The 21,840-nt window shown below is 47.1% G+C and overlaps 1 protein-coding gene across 1 annotated transcript in view; it reads left to right on the forward strand.

The window, feature by feature from the left end:
- Positions 1–7,563: 7,563 nt before the first annotated feature.
- Positions 7,564–21,840, forward strand: part of TAF3 (TATA-box binding protein associated factor 3) — a 180,623-nt gene continuing 166,346 nt past the window's right edge. Inside the window, exons 1-2 of the mRNA XM_042991002.1 lie at positions 7,564–7,951; positions 13,279–13,521. Of these exons, the coding sequence (XP_042846936.1) occupies positions 7,786–7,951; positions 13,279–13,521 (409 nt within the window). The 5' untranslated portion in view covers positions 7,564–7,785. The remainder of the gene's footprint in view (positions 7,952–13,278; positions 13,522–21,840) is intronic.

The raw sequence follows: 21,840 nt of genomic DNA on the forward strand, positions 1-21,840 counted from the left end.
GTGGCTCAGTCAGCTAAGCATCCTATTCAGCTCAGGTCATGATCTCACGGTTCGTGAGTTCAAGCCCCGTGTCAGGCTCTGTGCTGACAGCTCGGAGCCTGGAGCCTGCTTCGGATTCTGTGTCTCCCCTCTCTCTGCCCTTCCCCTGCTCACGCTGTCTCTCAAATTTGAATAAACAGTAAAAAAGAGTTTTTTAAAGAGTTCTTCAGATACTTTATTATTTTACCAACAACTATTTTCATAAAAATGAACTGAACAGGGAGTAATAACAAAAACTGGTTAGCTACCGCAAACCTGTAGAGAACAGTACTGACACCGGGAGAAGGCTGCTGAGGGAAGATAAACTGAATAGAATCCAGAGTCATTTCCCAGCTTCCCTGAGATTTTACTAGAGTCACCTGATGGGTCCGTGAATGAGGCAGTGAGGCATTGGACAGATACAGAAGTGTGTTCAAAGTACCGGGTAACTTTCAGGAACGTTAGCAAGGAATGGGTGCTACGCGGGGGGGCGGGGCGGGGAGTATTTTGCTTCCAAACACGTTGGCCTGTCTCCAGTTTCGAGGACAGCAGAACACTTCTGTGAGGGTGAACTGAGGGTTCTAGACAACACGGCAGGAAGAAACGCGGGAATTTGAGCACACTCAACAGAAACAATCTGTTAAGCTGAACGTGATGTACCGTCAGGGTTCGGAGGAGAAGACCATAGTCGTGGGGCGTCGTATCAGCCCTCTCGGTTTGTCTCTGGGGTGTGGATGTTCTGGTCTGTTCGTGGTCCCAGGTCAGGCACATCGCTGTCCTGGGTTTGCCGGCCCTTCTGAGGACTCCCTCTGCCTTTCCCCTGGGTTGGATCTCATTTTCTGTGTCCCACGTTTCCCTCTCTGATACGCTAGTGGGACACAGCCTCCAGGTAAACAGGTAAACCTTTGAAGACCTTGCAGATCTTAAAATGCATTTTCTATGACGTTTTAGTGGAGCAGAGTGGGTTGGAATGCCAGCTCAACCCTTGCCAGCTGTGTGATCTTGGGCACGTTAATCTTTGTCTTGTCACCTGCAAGATGGAGGTTAAAGCAGTACTTGCCCCATAGGGGCTGTGATGAAGATGGAATGAGCGAATCTTTACAAAATACTCAACCCGATGCAGGGCGAGTGCTGAGTAGAAAGCGATGCCACCAGTGTGCACGGGGGCTCCTGGGCCTCTGCTTTAAGCCCACCCCTGGCACGGACTCTCTCGTCCCAGTGCCCCCCGGTACCCGGTTCTTCCGCGTTCCGCCAGGACCAGGGCCCCCAGAGTGAGTCAGAGCCCTGCTTTCAGGATGAAAGTTCAGTCCTCGGCTCCTGGGTCCTCGTGGGTCAGCAGACCGGCACACACCCTGTTGTTAGAGACGGCAGCCACCCCTGGTTCCCTCTGCTGCAGCTCTCGCAGGAAGTGCTGTTTCCTTAGCACCGCTGGGTCTCCCCTCAAATCCACTCTCGAGATAATGACTTCATCTAGAGAAAACTCGCAGGCGGTCAAATTTCACTGTCTTCAAGTGTATATAATGCAGGGATTTTTAGTATAAACACAGTTATGCTCTAATTCTATATACACTGTCGCACGATGAATTGTTCAGAAGGCATTTATTCACCCAGCACTGACTACCTGCTAGATACTGTGCCATCTGTGGGGCATTTATCAGTGAATGGGATGAGGGTAGAAGCCGCCCTTCTGAAGTGCACGGCCAACGACAGAGGGAAGGAGGAGTTGAGCTGGGGGCATCTATCAAACGTTAATTAAATTTGAGTTGTATGTGGGAGATCCAAATGGAGATTAGATGCAGTGAGTTACACTAGTCTGAAACTCGGGAAAGATTTGGGATAAACTTATATTGGGGAGTCACCCTTTTATATAACCATGAAAATCAATGGGGTGAATCATATAAAAAGAGGACAAATACTTAAAAAGTAGGCAAAGGCATTAGAGGAGAAAGCAAACATTTGATACAATTGTAACCACTGTCTCACTTGGGGAGGAGGGAGACACATGAGCTGGGAAGGAGGTAAGGAATATGTAGTTAGGGATTTGAATCAGAGGCATCAGCAAGGACTTAAGACTTTGGAAATACTCGTATTTTCTGGTTTTCTCCACTAAAGGGCCCCTGAAGCAATGACATCCCCTGTAGTAATGAAGGTCAGGAAGAACCCGTATCTTGGTTTCTAAATACTGTTCATCACTAAGAAGAACCAGAGCCCCTTAGAGAGATGACTGATTCCAAGTCTAGGGCTGGGAAAAGCGTCAGGTGAGCCTGGAAACTCGTGCCACGAAGTAAGGAAACCCCCGATGAATGACAGGGGCGTGCTAAAAGGACACAGCAAGTGGCCTGAACCCGGCCTCTGCTGGCCAAACATGGGACAATTTAAGCAGCAGAGAATAATAATGGTTAAGAGATTCTAACTCAGTGAATACAAATCAGTCTCTCAGCACATCCTAATACTGTACTAGAAAAAATGAGGGAAACTTACAGAGAAATCACCGCTTTGTATAACAAAGCAGTGAAAGGTGGAGAAGTAGGCTATTCAAACAGTCTCAAAGTATCACCTTATAGATTACTTATTAATCTCAAAGTTAAAAAAAAAAAAAAAGATGTCTTACAATGGAGAGACTGGTAGATACTACCTTTACAAATGACCAGACTTTGTCACTCGTGATGGCACAAAATGACCCTTGCTGTTACCAGGGCAGAAAGTACAGATCACCTGCGGAGGAATATTGTTGCCAAAAAGGTTTACCTTGAATGTAATCGGGTGAGAAAACAACCAAACACTGCAAGACATTCTATAAAATAACCGTCCAAAAAAAAAGTCCTAGACTTTGCAAAAATGTTGTCAAAAAGACCAAAAAAATAATAATAAATAAGTAAATGAAAGTCGTACAGACAAGTGGGGGACTGCTCTTATTGAAAAAGACTTTAGAGATGACAACAAAATGCAATGAGTGATTCTTAATTAGTTTCTGGACTAAAAAAAAGCTAGGAAAGGCATTTGGGGACCATGGGAAGGTCTCGATATGCAATCGATACTGACTAATACTAGGAGTTTCTTTGCGTGTGACAATGGGAACGTGATGTAATGCAAGGTGCGATGCCCCTCCCCCCCAGACCCCCCAGCAGGACTAAGGGATGTGTTCCCCCAGCTTCTGGAACACCATCCTCAATGACTTAACCCTCTTTGGAATTGCCTCAGCCAGAGACTGCCCTGCCCAAGGTCACAGCCCCCTCCCTCCTGGGCGGCCCACACCCAGTGCCCGCTCAGTGTGGGAGTACAAAGCCAGTCCGCCTTGCCTGAACTCAGACAATGTCTCTCTTCCCCCAACCCTACCTTCTTCCCCTCCCAGGTCCCGATCCCAAGAGCACTCCTACAGAGCAATCTGCACCTCGGTGGCTGCTTCCTGGAAAGTCCCACTTGGGGCAGTTTGTACTGGAAGGGGTTGGGGGAGGGGATACCAAGACAGGAGTTAGGAGCTGGATCGGCCACCCGGCTGGCCACGAAGACCTCCGCACTGATAGCAGCTGGAGCACGAAAAGCCCCTGGCACAAAGTAGGTAGTTTGGGAACGTGCAGGTTGTAAAACTCTTACCAGCAGCGAACTGGGGGGGCATAAAGTAGAAACAAGCTGGTATGATGTATCGGTGTTCAGATATTCAAGCAATGTGGACACAACAGGGCTGTGCTTATGCATATTGTGAACGAGTCGAGGGGTCGGGGAGGAAGGTTCACCTGGTGAGCCGTAGAGATGGTTCACAGAACACCGGTGGGTGAAACAGATGGGCAGCCCCGGTGGGTTAGTCCTCAATCTGTACCATCAAAGGAATTCACGGATAGATAATCAGGTGGCCGAGGACAGTCGCCCTGAAGAGCAGCCATGATTCCTTGGCCAACGTCTGGAACGGAGGCCGTTTTCAGCCTGAGACTGTGGAGTCTGCGGGAGGCAAAACCCTGCCAACACCAAATGGAGAGGATGAGGATTCCCCGACCCCTCCCGCAAAGGAACCGACAGCCATTTACGCAAGGAACTGTCTGCTGGAGAAAGGGAATGCTCAAACCTTTTGAGGACTGCTGAACGTGGGGACTGAGCCGAGGCCGAAACCAGGAGATGCAGAGTCACTGTGGGCCTCTGTCAGAGTGGGGGCAGACGAGGCCCAATAATAAATGAAGTATCGGGTCCCGGGGTTGATGGACCCCATCAACGGTCAATTCCCTGATTCTTCAATGTGTAGTTAGATTAGACGTCAAGGGAGGTGGGCAGAACCTCCACATCGGTTCCTTGGCCTGGGGCGTCACAACTGTGGTAGCGGGAAGGCTGAAACAAGCTTTTGAGATTGGCCCTGCAGCTCCGGGGGAAGGGGAAGGCAGAAATCAGTGGCATCCTTAAGGCCCCAAAAGAATGCAGGGCCAGTGACCTCCATTGTTAACTCCATGCATCATTTTGACAGTTTGGCCCCTACAAATAAAATTCTTTCAGTGACCCACCTGGGAAACTGTTCTTGTCCCTGCAACTCTGGCTGCTCCAGGTTGATAGTTCTAATTTGTAAAAGGGGGCATGCCCTCACCATGGGACACAGCAGGAGTCCCACCGAAATATTAGCTACAGTTGCCAGCCGGGCACTTGAGCGACGGAGGGGCCAGCACGCAGAGAGAGAAGTCGTGCAGGTAAGAGTGACTGACCCTGGTCATCAGGAGGCCACGCTGCAGGCACATGGTGGGCAGCAAGGAGGAATGTTTGGCACCCAAGTGGTCTGGTTGGGCGCCTCTTGGTACTCCCTCTTGCCCAGTGTCAATGGGCCACGGACAGGTTAAGCAGGCACTGTCTGAAAAGAGCGTGGAAACAAGGGGCTCAGACCTCTTGCAGATGACGGTCTGGGTCATGCCGCGAGGAAAGCCAAGTCCAGGAGTGGCGTCAGCTGAAGGCATGAGAATGGAGAACAGACGGTAGAGGAGGACATCGGTAAGTACCACGGGGCACTGCTGTGGCAGTAGGGGCTGTGACTTGCCTTCCGTCCTTCCTCTTTTACGTTCTTCCTAGGAAAAGAGGCCTTCTGGTACCCCGGGGGACTTCCTCACGCTTACACCAAGAAGTGGATCTCCCAGCACAAAGTGGCTATGGCCTGAATGTTTGTGCTGCCCCCAGACTCACACACTGGATATCGTTACACTCATTATGGTGTCAGAAGGTGGGGCGTTTAGGAGGTGATGAGGTCACGACGGTGAAGCCCTACGGAATGGGATTAGTGCAATTATAAACGAGATCCACAGAGCTCCCCTGCCCCGGCCACCTTGGAAGGATCCCACAAGTCCGCCACCCAGAAGAGAACCGTGCCTGCACCCTGAGCTCAGACTTGCAGCCTCTAGAACTGTGAGAAATCAATTTCCGTTGTTTGTAAGTTACCCACCTTGTAGTATTTTGTTATGGTAGCCCGAACATACTAGGACAAGACAGGACTGAATCTTATGTGCTGCTCGGATCCCTGCAGGAATGAAGGACTTGATATTTCCCTGAATTGCCTCAGGAGAGAACACGTTTGCCCAAGATCACACACCCTTTTCGGGGCAGCCCTCATACAATAACTTATCAACATGGTAACGTGAAGACCCAGCCCCCTTGTGCCAACTCATGACAGATCTGAAACACCAACCCAGCGTTAGAATTCCCCTGGGATTGGCCCAGGTCTCCCTGAACGTGATTGCAATCCCCTCCCCTTGCACAGGGGGTGATCCCAGGAGCACTCCTTAATAAACCTGCCAGCTGACCTCCACTCAGAAATGACTTCCTGAAGCACTGAACCTGTGACATATGGGTATGTAGGGGAATGTCCTTGCCTTGCAGAGATAAAAGCTGAAGTGTTTCTGGATTGAGTGTGATGATGTTTGCAACTTATTTTCAAACTGTTCTGAAAAAAGAAAAGTATGTGTGTACGTGTATATAGTGAATGTAACAAAACATTAACAACTGATGACTCTAGGTGAAGTATATACCTGTGCTTAGACTTTTCTATAGTTTGAAATTTTCTGAAATAAAAGATTAAGGAGTTGAACACACACACACACACACACACACACACACACACACAGGCAAATGAAGAGGGGTCTTAACACAGAGATGTAGAGGAGTATCCAGAATTTCAATACTTCTGGAGGGTCAGCAAGAGAGCAAGGTGTTGTGAAATCCAAGGTAGAAGAGAGTTTCAAAATTAAAGTAGTGTCCAACACTATCAAATGGCTACAAAATGGTCAAGTAAGGCCGTCAAGCCAAGTATGGGACTTCAAAGTGTCCCATAGAGTTAGTATCCAAAAGGTCCCTGATAATCTTGAAGACGCAAGTGTCGGTGAAAAGGTATTATAGGCACCCTGCCACCGAGCAGTTCTCTGCAGAACTGTCATTTGGCTGAAGCACCACATTTTTGGCTCGACTGTGTTTTCAAGACTTTTAAAAATCGAGTATCCATTATGTTCAAAGTTCTGGAATATTCCCCGTAGGGAGAATGTAGAACCACTCAGAAACACAATTTACTGGGAAAGGTGCATAAACTCAAATACTAAATCCACTGTGCCAGGTATAAGAATAAAGAAACTCACAGAGAAATACAGAGGAGATGAGGGGAAGGGAGGAAGGAACACTCCAGAAGCTTGAAGTGGGTGGGGAGCACAAAAGGGCATATTTAAGAGGCCATTGGATCAGCCATTACAATTGGCTACCCACAGGCTGAATCTGGCTTCACTGTGGGATTCGTTTGGCTTGCAAATTAAAACTTTAGACACGTATACCTAACATTTACAACTCGAGATATTTATCACAAAGTCCCGATTTGTGGCAATTTGAAGAGATAGGGCAAACACTTGGCTGGGGCTGAGAGAAGGGTCTGGGGTAGGCAACAATTCCCCCAATCTCTGCTTCATCGATTTAAGGTACTTGTTCAGACTGTGTAGGCAACTGAGTTGTACTGGACCCAGGGGTGGGATGAGAATGAGGCGAGTGATGCAGGAATTCGGGGGGGGGGGCAGTCGTTTGGCTTTTTAAAAAATACTATATTAAAATAATGACTGATCTTCAGTTTTCTGGTGCTCTCCTAAATTTTGCACCGACGCTAGAGTCTCGCTCGCCTGACTCTAATCTCCGAGCAGCAGGGACTTCATTTCGCCTGTACAGTGGTAAGCATCAGCACAGGCAAGATCAGATCGGATCAGATCTGCATTTGGGGGAGCACTTCAGTTCCCACGCTCCAAATCCCGCCCCTGCTGCACTCACAACCTCTCGGGTTCCCACTTCTCTCTAACACTCGGATTTCAATTTCCTATCCTGAGTACCTCTTTCGCCCCTAAACCACTGACTGTCCCCTCTCCCTTCCCCTCCAAGCGAGCCCACCCGGGAAGGCCCCAAGCACCTGCCTCCTCGGGCGCCTCCTCCACCTGCGCTCAGCACCAGCCGTTTCCTGCATCCTCCCAGGCCCGACAGTCGCTCCCGACACCATCGCTCTGCTCCAACAGGGCGGAGCTTCCTCATTGGCGCGCTCAGCATTCGACTAGTGCTGCCTCGCCCCGGCGACCGTCCAGCGGGAGGCGGAGCGAGTCCAAAATGGCGGCTCTCAGGCTGGCGCGCTCCGTGCTGCTGGCGCTTTGAGGTGGTCGCCAGGGGTCGGGGGGACGATTTCCCCGCCGCGGGGGCCCTAGAGGATGAATCGAGGGCTCTGCTAAGGTTAGGCGGTGGGGCTGGAGAGAGTGGCAGCAAGGGCTGCGGTGGAGTCCACGGAGCGGGATGTGCGAGAGTTACTCCAGGTCGTTGTTGAGGGTCTCGGTGGCGCAGATCTGCCAGGCGCTGGGCTGGGACTCGGTGCAACTCAGCGCCTGCCACCTCCTCACGGACGTGCTGCAGCGCTATCTGCAGCAGTTGGGACGGGGCTGCCATCGGTACTCTGAGCTGTGTGAGTACCGGGCTGGGTGCGGGAGGGCTGCCTCTGGCCAGTCACGAGTGACACCTCCGGTCTTCCCTTCTCTATCTCAGCGTCTCCGAGATGTTCGTGCTTGTCCCCCTACCCCGAGATCGGGTGTTTTCTCGGCCTCTGACGCCCCTCGGGTTCCGCTGCCCCCTGGAAACTCCAGTCATCGCTGTGGTGCCTCTCCCTCTTCCACTAACTTCCCGCCTCCAGCCGGGACCCCTGTCCCCGCTCTCAGCTCCACGCCCTCCCTCACCTCCTCTCTGGTCGGAAACCAGCAGCGGTCTTTTCCTCGCCGTCTCGTTTTTGCTGCGTGTAGAACCACCTCCAGAATGCCTCGCAGCCTCCTTTACTTTGGTCCTTCTCCTCCCTTGCCCGCAAACTACTACAACTAGTTGTCACAGGCGCTCCGTCTACCGGCCGTTTCTTACAAGGCTAGCCATTCTTCAGCTCGTAACAACACATACTCGTTGACAGCTCTGCTCCGTTGGGGACACTGCCTCTCCTTTCGGTATCTGCCCGTTTCGTAGAGAGCATCTCTGCGCTCGCTTTCCCAAGGCCACCTTTGTCAGTTTCACTTCGATTAACTTTCACTTACTTCTCCGTTACTCATCGATTTCCTCCTTTATGTTTTTAGGTCAGTGGTTATCCAAGTGGGGTAGAGGGAACGCAGGCGATTGACAAGGGTCCCCAGATAGTCTGGGCTGCAGTGTTTATTTTATTTTATTTTTTTAAGTGAGTGTCTGGCAGGATTTATAGCTGATGGCGTTTAATAATTCGGAGTATTTAACAGAAACCACATCTCACTGATGTGAAGTGAAGTGTGTGTGTAGGGGGAAGTACCAGCCACTTCAATTTCAGGTCATTGCCCGAAGTGGTAAGCTGGAGAACTGAGTCACGCGTTCCCTGGGATGTTGTGCTTTCTCAAGGTGGTTCCTTCTGAGACTGGAGGATTGAGACCCGCAGACCCGCTTTGCTTCTTAGGCCCCAGATTCCATTCCAGCTTCCACGGTACGACCGCAACAAGCCGTCCCCAACACACATCTGCACGTGTCATTTTTTTTTTTTAATTTTTTTTTTAACGTTTTATTTATTTTTGAGACAGGGAGAGACAGAGCATGAACGGGGGAGGGTCAGAGTAGAGAGGGAGACACAGAATCTGAAACAGGCTCCAGGCTCCGAGCCATCGGCACAGAGCCCGACGCGGGGCTCGAACTCACGGACCGCGAGATCATGACTTGAGCGGAAGTCGGCCGCTTAACCGACAGAGCCACCCAGGCGCTCCTACGCGTGTCATTCTTAAAAATATTTTAATTGGTGGGTCGCCTGGATGGCTCAGTCGGTTGGGCGTCCAACTTCGGCTCAGGTCACGATCTCCCGGTATGTGAGTTCGAGCCCCGCGTCGGGCTCTGTGCCGACTGCTCAGAGCCTGGAGCCTGTTTCGGATTCTGTGTCTCCCTCTCTCTCTGCCCCTCCCCTGCTCATGCTCTGTCTCTCTCTGTCTCAAAAATAAACATTAGGGGGCGCCTGGGTGGCTCAGTCGGTTGAGCGTCCGACTTTGGCTCAGGTCATGATCTCACGGTCAGTGAGTTCGAGCCCCGCGTCAGGCTCTGGGCTGATGGCTCGGAGCCTGGAGCCTGTTTCCGATTCTGTGTCTCCCTCTCTCTGACCCTCCCCCGTTCATGCTCTGTCTCTCTCTGTCTCAAAAATAAATAAACGTTAAAAAAATATATATATTTTAATTGGTACTCCATCGGTTACAGGCTGAAAATCTAATACAACTCTTCAGCAGGACGTGGTTTTCTCTGTAAGCCAGCTTTTTCTTATCTGCTGCTATCCTAATCTCAACCGTGCTGAGCCACCGGCCTCATCCAAAACCGTTTTAAGCTATCCGTTCCTATATAGACGCGTGCGGCTTCCTAGAGTGTCCTTCACCCCCCGCCTCTGGCCCCCCTCAAAACTACTTGTGTTTTGAGACTCACTCATGATTTAAGAAACTCATGTCATCTGCTCCCATAATTCTGTGCATACTCTGGTGTGTTAACATCTTGCTTTGTAATCATCCATGTCTCTCTCTGTGTCTCTCTCTCTCTCTCTCTCTCTCTCACCCTTTCCTTTCCTCTCCCCAGGGGACAAATTTATTGCATCTGTGTTCTCTAACCTAGTATGGTGCCATAATTTACTAGGCACCCACGAAATAAGTGAATGAACTGATAACCTACTACCATAATAGTTATTTAGTCACCTGACTTTTTGAGTTCCAAAGTAATGTATTTTGGGAATGCCTGATTTCACTGATCCCTCTCATCTAAATTTGGAACCGCAAAGTGATAACGCTCTTTCGCCCATGTCTTGACAATACACCGCCAGCACAATACCCTCCTGGCTTTCGCTTCTTTTCCCTCCCTCCCTTCTCCATGGTCCGCGAGACTACTGTTGCGGTCACGCGGAGTCCAGCTTAAGTTTTGGCTACCAAGTTCCCTAAATAAGGGCAGATGTTCTGTATTTTTGGGTAATGAAAATATCCCCCCCTGAATACATAGCTGCCTTTCCTGCCTTCTACACAGAACCAGAACATGCGCTCGCATTGTAAGTAACCAGGTATTCCACGGTCACCAAGTAATCGTTGTCCTGTGTTAATGTCAACCCCTTTTCTAATTACCCGGTTTGTGTAGTCAGTTTCCTTGCTTCTGGTGAGAATGTGAGTATCAGGTTAATTATCCTCCATCATGGTTTTGTGGCTTATTAGCAATGCTGATCCCTGGTATATTTATTAGTTACAGACTTTTTGTTAGGTTCTTTTTCCTATACTGAGTTTTAAACTCAGATTTTGTCCTCCAGTTACCACTATGGAGTCTTGTATTCTTTAAATCCTTTAACTCCTCTTTGTCTTTTTGACAACACTGACTGAGGACCACTAAGAGCTGAGCGCTGTGTTACAGACCTGGATGTCCTAAGGCACAGCCCCTGCCCACAAGGTGGGGACAGGGGTGCAGACTGTGGACAAAACAAACTGGTGGCGTTCGCTCCTTTTTAAAAAATGACTCTCAAGTTACAGCAAGGATCGGAAGTTGCCATTAATTCAACGAATGATGCATTTTAAGATTTCCCTAAGGTAATGATTTCTGAAAGCACACAGGGCAGATGTTTCTCCGTGCATCGTAGTATGGATTAAGTATGTGCGTGTGCACTGAAAGTAGGTGCTGGATATTTCAGAATGACCCTTCGGGACTAGCACTCGTCACTCACCAATTGCCTGGTATGGGCAGTGAATGCAAAGGGACTGAGGTGAAGGAGAGGTGGGCGTGGGCCGTGGGCTGGGGCAGGATTACTTCCGGGAAGGCTGAGATTTGGAGTGGAGCGGACGCCAGGCCTGAGAAGAGCATAACCTGGGACATCCAGGTCGGATGGAGTGTGATGGGGGGCCCAGGGAGGTGGCCAGCCTGACACGTGTCGCCGGTTCACTAGGAAGGTGTTACAGGAAAATGGACAGCGGAGTGAAATCCGCTTTGGGAGGGACGGTGAGGGAATGAAGACATTGGTGGGAAGCACCGCATGCTTCCGAGGACGGAAACAGTGTGGTAAGAGCGGTCTTTTAAGAAGATGGCGCTCTCCCTGAGTGCAAGGTGCAAGAGAGACTCCATGACGAGAACTGGAAGCTGAATGAGAGAGCGATGGTAGGAATAGAGATACAGAAAAAGTTCTGAAATCCGTGGCCCAAAATGGGGGGGTGGGGGGGTGGGGAGAACCGAAAGGCCCTGGGTTGAAATTGCGAAGCATATGGACAAATTCAAGATGTCCATTTTTTTCTGGACTGAGGAGAAGAAAGCTTTTCATAGAAATAGAAGGACTATTCTGTTAGCTCATCTTAACCATGTCGTCAAGAGGAAGAATGAATGTTGATTTTATTTATCCCTTCTGTTTTCTGCATCATGGGAGTAACTAACCCCTACCTGTAGCGGAATTCAGAGACTACAGAAGTGTTTGAGGTCAGAAGGGAAAGTCTCCCGCTTCCCCCTGTGCCCCGGCGCTCAGCCCCTTCCACTGTTAATGGTTGGACGCATATCCTTCCAGAACTTTTCTCGTAGGCGCGAGCAAGCATGTGTCTAAGTTTTTATGAACTTTGGGTTACTTTCATTTTACAGCATGATTTAAGTTCAGACATACTGAGTTTGAAGTGATCATAGATTTCCGTAAAAATAAATAAATAAATAAACCACTTTTGTAAAGTGAACCTCACCTGAACTTTATATCTTGTCTTCTAATGACATTTAAATTGTATATATAAATTATCTTTATGATATAAGTGTTTTCTGTGAATTCTCTTGCATTTAAAAACCTGACTCAGTGGCAAACAGTGGTTTCCCCTCCTCCACGGGGGATATATCCCAAGACCCCCTAAAACCACGAATGCCTAAAACCATGAATGGTACGGAACCCTATGCATAAACTATGTTGGGTTTTTTTTTTTCCTGTACCTACATATCTGTGATGAAGTTTAATTTATGAATTAGACACATTAAAAGAATAACAACAATAACCAATAATAATTAGAACAGTTATAACAGTATATTGCACCAAACGTTATATGAGTGATCTTTTTCTGTCTCTCAAAGTATCTGAATGTACTGTGCTCACCCTTCTTGTGATGTGAGCTGATAAAATCCGTCCGTGACGCGGCGCAGTGAGGCGAACGACGTAGGTATTGTAGTAGGGGTGGGCCTATTCCTGACCTTCTGATGATAAGTCAGGAGGACCAGCATCTGCTTCCGGACCGCTCGGACTGCGGGTCGCTGAAACCGGAGACAGTGACGCCCGGGATGGGAGGGGAGGAACCAGGGTAGTTCATCCCACAAATACTTACTGTGCGCCAACTATATGCCGGCCACTGTGCTGGGTTCCAGAGAGGCATCAGTGAACAGTGGTGAAAGCGTAATGGACATCTCCTTGGCCCGGGGTGCTAGTTGTTCGATGGAAAAATAGTAATAGTAACATTTACTGAGCATTTGCATTTTGTCAGCCACTGTTCCCCCGTCAAGTGCTTCCGATGATGTATTCTGTGCTAGCTGACTGTAGAATGAATTATCTGGCGGTCAGATCAGATTTCAAGCTGACTTTAGGAATCACCTTTCCAATCTGTAAACAGTATGAGGTTTTCTTTAAAATCTATGAAATTCTTTCCAAAAACTCTTAAATATATGTATTGTGTTTGACTCTGAGATACATATTAACGTAATACTTTTTCTTGATATTTAAAAAACAATACTCGTGGAATTTTCTTGAAATAATTTGCATGGCTTTTGACTTTGTTCCAGATGGCCGGACAGACCCAATTTTGGATGATGTCAGCGAAGCTTTCCAGCTTATGGGGGTTAGTCTTCATGAACTAGAAGACTATATTCACAATATTGAACCTGTCACTTTCCCACATCAAATTCCTTCATTTCCTGTCAGTAAGAACAATGTACTTCAATTTCCTCAACCCGGAAGTAAAGATGCAGAGGAAAGAAAAGAATACATTCCTGATTACATGCCACCCATTGTGTCTTCACAAGAAGGTTTGTGATTTCTTGTTTGTTTCTTACTCCTACATTTGTTAACTATCTTGATGGGTTTTTAGTCTTCTTAGTTTTCCTGACTGAATTCCATAAAATGCTATGCGAGCATATAAATTCTAGAAATGTAATCAAAATATTTTAAGGTTATTTACAAATTGGTCTGACATTTAAGCCAACAGACACTTGCACTGGCGGTATGAGGGAGAGCCATGGCACGGGCAAGGTTATGTCTAATGAGGCGTTTATTTCCTCCGTAAATTTTAAGTAGGGAAGAACAGAATGTGATCACAGAGAGAAGCTTCTCGGTAGATGCATTGTATGGGAACGGGGTATTAAATAAGTCAGAAAACCTCTGCAACGTAAAGGAAAATTGAGGAGGTTCTTTTCCTCGCCTCATTTTCGTAAATGTGAGTCGGATGATACTGGGAACAGTGAGTGAGTGAATATTCACTAGTGTCGCGCAGCGTTAGCTCCATTTTTAAACGATGAGTAGAGGTGTGTGTTGTTTGGCCGTATGAAATTTTTGACTAAAAAGTGTAACAGCTAATGAGGCAGACTAGCTGATCATCGCAGAACGTTCTCCCTTTTCCCCTGCGTGGTTTTACACGTTGATCGTGTAGGCTCACTGAGGTTCTGAAGAGATACGTAAGTAGTTCGTGGTCTCGTGCAGGTCGATCGATGCGCAGTACTTTTTCTTGTAAAAATGGGAAAGTTGCAGTTCGTTCCCTTTTTACCTTTACACTTGTACCGTTTTACCTGCCACCAGCAATGCCCTAAGGTTCCACTTTCTTACAGTTCACTTCTCATAATCTCCTGTTCCACGTCAATGGCATTCTGGAGTGTTCCCCATTTGTTTCAGGGCTAGCTTTAAACTGTTTGACAATCTGTGTGTCAGTGTTGCCTCATTTGAAGAACTGGGCAAAAACTGGCCCTCCACCGTAGAGATTTATCGTGGGCTGGTACGTCGTCATCACATACTCTGGATCTTGGGTGCGGCGGCCCTACCGACGAGCGCGGGCGCCGTAATTAAATGTGTCGAGAATAAAGCACCGTAGCTGTGCTTGCTGCTAGCTGCGGCCGTGTGAAAATTTGGATAGGGAGGTATCATACTTTTCTTTCTTTCTCCTTTTCTTTCTGTCTCTCTTTCTCTCTTTCTGTCTCTTTCTTTCAGAGTTTTTGTTTATTTCCAGAGGCAGAGAAAGAGCATGAGCAGGGGAGGGGCAGAGAGAGAGGGGAAGAGAGAGAGTCCCAGGCAGGCTCCTCGCTGTCCTCAGACAGCGGACAGCTCTGTCCACAGAGCCCCTCCCCGGGCTTGAACCCACAAACCGTGAGGTCGTGACCTGAGCCAAAATCAAGAATTGGACACTTAATCGACTGAGCCAGCCAGGCACCCTGGGAGGTGTCATAGTTTTCTGATAAGAGTTGCTTGGGAAGTTGACTTTGCTTGTCAAAGTCAGCTTAGTACGTCTCCACCACATGGTCTTGGGGATTTAATACCCACTGAAAGCAGGAATCCGTTTCACCGCAATCAGTATCACACAAAGCGTGCCTTCCATAAATGTTCTCGAACTGAGTTAAATCTTGAACTTGGCAATCTACACATGCATCTCAGTCATGCCAACTTCCCTCAGTAACTGTTTAAGATTCTGTCTCCTCCTCACCTTTGAATTTATTTGTATTTGAATCTTACTCTTTATAACCCCCGTGGAAAGTCTGTCCTTGTAAACCCCTCATTCCCTATGACAGCGTCTTTGATCTTAGAAGCCTGTATTTGTTACAACTTCTCTAAGCATATATTTGTTTACTTTAAAAGTACAACAAATGCATTTCAGTATCAACATTATCAAAAGAGGGTTTCTTGGGCAGAGGCCCGGTTAGTAGCTGGATTGCAGAGGGTTCCATTTTCACTCCCAGATGTGAATATCAAGGAGGCCTGGAATTTCCTTCTTTGCTGTTGTCACTCAGTGTGATTGATTAAGCATCCTAGACATCTTCGTGAGAGCAGCGCTGTTAATCCATGATGTGCCCTCTTGTGCTTTAAGAGTCATCTTTGAGTGGCTCCGAAATTTCTGGCTGAAAGGCCACTTAGAAGTACACGAAGTACAAACTTTGGAATTGTGCTCAGAAAACACGAACAGTAATCCAGCGCTGGGAGAGAAGTTAAGGTGTCACACAGGAGGAGACTAACGGAGCGGCGCTGGCCTAAGTAACTGGTACTTAGCGGTTGTCTGGACGATGGGTGATCATGGATTTCATACCAGGGGATCCGTGGTAAGGTTGGCCAGCCAGGACTTCCGTGCACTCTCAGCTGGCCTGTTTCTGAACAGGAGCTACTATCTTCTCTGTTTAAAACATTCTCGTCCATTTTCTCTGTGCCTTTTGGAGCTTTCTAAATCCATTTTGTGGTTTACGTATCTTTCTGTCTCCTCTTATACCTCCTATTTAATAAATCGCTTAATGTTTCTTCTGGCCTTTTACAGAATGTGGACTCAGATGGACGTTTGATTTATCTTAATCCGTGATTCAGGCTCTTCGTTGGTCCGTGCATAACCTGCATTTATTCACTTAGACAGTTACTGAGTCATTTTTAATAATGTAATAAGTCCTATCAAGCTCACTACTGAAAATTAAGCTCAGAACTTTGATAACAGTCAACTCTTAAGTAATTAGTCCCACTTGTTTTATTTTCATAGCATGCAAATGATACACAAGGAGATTCATGGTTAGGGATGTTAGATACTGACTTCGATCTGAAATTACTGCAGTAAATTTTTGAGTTTCTCTTCTGGATCATTTGAAGCAAGAAGAGAATCTTACTTCATTTGAAGTTTTAGGCAAGAGAAATTATAAACATTTTAAAAAGAAATAGCATAAGCCGTGAACACTCCCTTTTCAGCAAACAACAATTACACATTCTCCAAGGAGCAGAAATACTGCTGATTCATAAGGTATGCATATGGTTCGTAAGGTTGCAATAAGTGACAGGCAGGACAATAAGATGCTTATCAAACCTTTTCCTCCTGTTCAGGGAAGGGATATAAAATGCAGTCCTAGAGTTACCATTTTTTAATATAGCCTCCCAAGTCAGTTTAATAAATCATTTACCATCTGAAATCTTTCTTTTCCCCACGGGTACAGCCTGTTAGAAAGCCCCTAGTATTCTGGTTCGCGGTGCAGAGGGTGGGATCATTATTATCACACCTGGGATGATAATGCTTGTTCACCAGCTTGTTTGTTTTCCTTGAGAGCCACAGACAGGGCCAGACTTTGGTCGTAAAATATCATTAGCAAAGTACTGTCAGGAGACGACCCACTTACTGACCCTTTGACTTGGCTCGTGGCGGAGAAGCATTGGAGCGTCTTGTCTGCCTGCCGCGGCGGGGGGTGCCCTGGTGAGGGGTAGGGACAGGTGCTGGTACAGACATCGTGGGCCCCGGGGAGCCACCCAGCTGCTCATTGAGTTTATCGTCTTACCAGGTCGCCGTGCCTTTCGGAACTTTCCGTTCATCATCTGTAAAATAGGCTTAGGAATATCTACCTCGTGGACGCTCGTGAGGATTAAGTGACAGGTTCTGTGAGTCATTTGTATAGAATCGGACATGAGACACAGACGCAGCAGTGACGCAGCTCTCTTCCCATTTCACCTTCCTGATTCTTAAGCAGTTTGCAGGTGAAATGCGATCCACATTTGTGAAGTAAGTCTGCAATCAGGATAAATCTAGAATAGCGTTCACCATGGGCTTAGGGGCCGAGGGAGTGCACACCTGAGAGCTGGGCCGGGGTGGATGCCTGGCTGAGGAGCGAGTGGACCGTGGCACGGAGACGATGCAGGAGGAGATGATACGGAGGGAGTTTTTGCCTGCTGTATCCAGTTCGATGTTTAGAAATGAGACCGCTTTCGGGGCGCCTGGGTGGCTCAGTCGGTTAAGCGTCCGACTTCGGCTCAGGTCATGATCTCACAGCTTGTGGGTTCGAGCCCCACGTCGGGCTCTGTGCTGACTGCTCAGAACCTGGAGCCTGTTTCAGATTCTGTGTCTCCCTCGCTCTCTGACCCTCCCCCGTTCATGCTCTGTCTCTCTCTGTCTCAAAAATAAAATAAACGTTAAAAAAAAAAATTAAAAAAAAAAAAAGAAATGAGACCGCTTTGAAAATGTTTTTTAAATGCACACTGCGCTTGGACTGTTATAGTTCTGATGGCCGGTACCTGTGTTTTATCCAAGAACATTCTCTCCCCCGCTTGCCATACACATTTGCAGATTCACATGAGTAAGGTACTTTTTGCTCCCTGTTCTGTTGTGCTGAGCAGCGTCTGAAAATAGCATCTTCTGCCGGAGTCGTTGTTGGGTTCTGAGTGCGGTGACCAGATCAGCTGGTCTGTGAGAGTCTTCTAGGTGGTCTGTTGATGGATTCAGCATACCTGTGTGACGACAGGAGAAATGGAAACCATTTACTGGGCTTTGCTTATGGCAAGAAACGTATCCACCTGAACTTAAACTTGGTAAAGATACTATACCGTTGCCGCTTTTAAGGTTTCTATTTTTAAAAATTTCTAAGTTGACTTTATTCTTTTTTTTTTTTTAATTTTTTTTAATGTTTTTTATTTATTTTTGAGACAGAGACAGAGCATGAACAGGGGAGGGTCAGAGAGACAGGGAGACACAGAATCCGAAGCAGGCTCCAGGCTCCGAGCTGTCAGCACAGAGCCCGACGCGGGGCTCGAACTCACGGACCGTGAGATCATGATCTGAGCCGAAGTCGGACGCTTAACCGACTGAGCCACCCAGGCACCCCAACTTTATTCTTTAGAATAGTCTTACATTTACCTAAAAATTGAGAAGGTACGGACAGAGTTCCCTTATATCCTGTACCCAGTTTCCCCTGTTATTTTTTAATGTTTATTTATTTATTTATCTTGACTGCGGGGTGTGTGTGCATGTGTGTGCACACGCAAGTCGGGGAGGGAGAGGGAGAGAGAGTCCCAAGCAGGCTCCACGCTGTCAGCACAGAGCCCAGTGCAGGGCTTGATCCTGTGAACTGTGAGATCATGACCTGAGCCACAATTGAGAGTTGGACACTTAAGCGACCACCCAGGCACCCCTCCCCTGTTATTATTCTTACGTTAGTGTGCTACGTTTGCTATAATCAATGAGCCGGTATTGATACATTATTCTTAACTAAAATCCATTATCTTTAGTTTTTACCTAACATCCTTTTTATGTGCCAGGGCCCCCATCCGGGATGCCCATTATTTTATTGTCATGTCTTGTTGGCTCTTGTTGGCTTTGACTTTCTTAGACTTTCCCTGTTTTCGATGACCCTGACCGTTTCGAGGAGTACCAGTCAGATATAATATAGGATGCCCCTTTATTGGAATTCGAGGTGTTTCTCATGATCAGACTGGGTTACTAATTTTGGAGAGGAAGACTCCATTGTCATTACACCGTATCACTGTGGACATGATTTATCAGTGTCAGTGTTGACCTTGATCACCTGGCCGAGGTAGTGTCTGTGCATTTTCTCCCCTTGAAGTTACTCCCCACCCCATGCTGTCCTCTTTGGCAAGAAGTTGCCCAGTGCAGCCCACACATAAGGAGTTGGGAGTTATACGCCCCTCCCTGAAGGTGGAGTATCTCCATCCATGAAACTCTTCCACAGAAATTATTTGGAGCCCTTTTGATGTGTCTCTTCTTCCCCAGAGGTGCCTAGTTTTAGTATGAAGTCCTTTTAAAAAATAACGTTTACAAGTTTAAAATAATTAACAAAAGTAACAAATGTGTTGAAAAATTAACTATTGCCCAAGTATATTAAAGGGTTTTTTAAAAATGTTTGTTTGTTTGTTTATTTATTTATTTATTTATTTATTTATTTTGAGAGAGAGAGAGAGAGAGTGCATGCTTGCAGGGGTGGAACAGAGGTGGGGGGTGGGAGGGGGAGAGAAAGAATCCCAAGCAGGCTCTGCTCCTCCAGCGCAGAGCCCGACTCGGAGCCCAAACCCATAAACCGTGAGATCGTGACCTGAGCCAAAATCAAGAGTCAGGCGCTCAACCAACCGAGGCACCCAGGCACTCCAACCAAGTGTATTAAGTTTAGAATAAAAGGTCCTGCTCACTTTCCTCATACTCCCATTTCCCAAGAGTAATCTTGTTTAACAAGCATGAATCCTTCTAGATCTTTTCACGCGAGACGTTGTGACTCCTCAAGTCAAAATTCTGCGTCTGACACCTACCATTTATTTCTCAAGCTGCTGCAGTCTGACTTCTGCTCCCATCCCTTTCTTGAAACAGCCCTCACTGAGATCACCAATTACTACCTAAATGCCTGACCTAAATGAAATTGTTTGTCCTACCTGCTCTTTTTTTGGGGGAGTGGTAGCTTCATGAATTATTGTAAGGCAAATACCTTTTAAATCATGTCCCAGTTCGGGGCGCCTGGGTGGCTTGGTCGGTTAAGCGTCTGACTTCGGCTCAGGTCATGATCTCACGGTCCGTGAGTTCGAGCCCCGCGTCGGGCTCTGTGCTGACGGCTCAGAGCCTGGAGCCTGTTTCGGATTCTGTGTCTCCCTCTCTCTCTGCCCCTCCCCTGTTCACGCTCTGTCTCTCTCTGTCTCAAAAATAAATAAACGTTAAAAAAAAAAAAGTTAAAAATAAATAAATAAATCATGTCCCAGTTCAAGACATGAAACCCTGCCAACTACCCAGAAGCTCCTCCCAACCCCGTGTGCCCAACTGCAGTCACAGTCCCTCGTCCGTCCCCCAGAAGTGACCACTGGGCTACCCTTGTAGGCATTACTTCCTGCTTGTCTTTAGTTTTATCTGTGAAATGTGTGTCCCTAGGTCCTTTAGGTTAATTGCTTCACCCTCCTCCTAAAATGTTATGTGCCTTTTCAGTCTCTTTTCATCTTTCAGGTCCCCCAACCCTTGCCCCTGCCAAATCCCTTTCTTTTTCTTACCATTTCATTTATTTGTTGAGGAATCTGGGTCATTTGACCAGAGCGATTTCCCACAGTGGATTTTGCTGATCGTGTGCTCATAGCGCAGTTCAGCGTGTTTTTGCACACTGGCAGCGAGAATCTGAGGATTAATCAGACCCCGGTTCAATACTTTGGGCAAGACACATGGACCGTTGCGCTCCTTCGCCAGGAGGCTGATAACGCCTCGTTTTCACTTGCTTGATGTTAGCAGCGTTGGTTGATGCCTGATGCCCGGTGCGAGCATTAATCCCTTAGGAGTTGCAAGGTAGCAATATTCTATCACTTCGTTTTATTTCATTCTCTCGGTAGAATAATGTCATGAGGGAAGCCTTTCCCTCATTCACTGTTTAGTTACTTGGCGGTACAGCTCATCCAGGGCAAGGAAGGTAAATGCTTGAAGGTGAAATGCTTTTTCATTTTGTATGCCCAGTTTTCAAGACAATGAATTGGTCCCTTTATCATCCATAGAGGACTGATGAGTTATTTTTTTTTAAATATCAGTATGAACTCATAGTTTTAAACATATCTGGTAAGTTTCTTCCTTTCCAAGACTTACCCGTATTGCAGCTCGATTGTCCCATCTTTGGCCAGCGGCGGCTTCTGCAGTCTGGCTTCTGAATCCTTCTCACGTGACACAGTAGCCTTCAGTAGCGTCCTTGCAGCCTCGCGTATCACAGTGTTTTCGGCTTACCTTGTATGCTCTTGTCCCACAGTTGCGATCATTTTCCAGGGAGAAATGGCATTTCAAGTCCATAATCCGGGTACTAGGAGTACTTGTTACTACTGGTCATTGTTTCTAGGCAGTAGGTAAATACGTATACTCAAAAATAAATGTGTTGGTGTATGTGGATAGACAGGTAACAGGGAGGGAGCCTCATGAGTTCGTGCAGATATTTGCAACTCCAAGTCAGGCCAATGGGGTGTTTTACTGTCAGGTCAGTAGATGCTCTTGTCCATGACTAGTACTCTGGTTCCCAGGGAGAAACAAGAGGATATAATCAGAACATTCCAAAGTATTCCTCTCCCGTATCCTAGATGACACGTATGGCGGTGACACTAATACTTTCCTTCATGATGTCCCAAACAGGTTCCAGTTTGGGTTTGTCTGTTTGTTTTGCTCATGCAGTCCTACGATTGCACCATATACACATTGTCAGACCACACAGCTACTTTCTTGAATTCTGTCACCTCATTTCTTAGTTTTTCTAATTTCGATTTATGTTCTTTCATGTCTTTTAGACCATTTAAAAATAGTACGATAAGTGTTTTCGTCTGGTTTTTGAGGATGTTTCTCGTGAACTTTCGTCGTCTGTAGGGATGTTGTTTTGGTGATTTAATCTCCTTTTTCT

This window comes from Panthera tigris, chromosome B4 (genome assembly GCF_018350195.1).
Source record: "Panthera tigris isolate Pti1 chromosome B4, P.tigris_Pti1_mat1.1, whole genome shotgun sequence".
In the NCBI taxonomy this organism is placed as follows: Eukaryota; Metazoa; Chordata; class Mammalia; order Carnivora; family Felidae; genus Panthera; species Panthera tigris.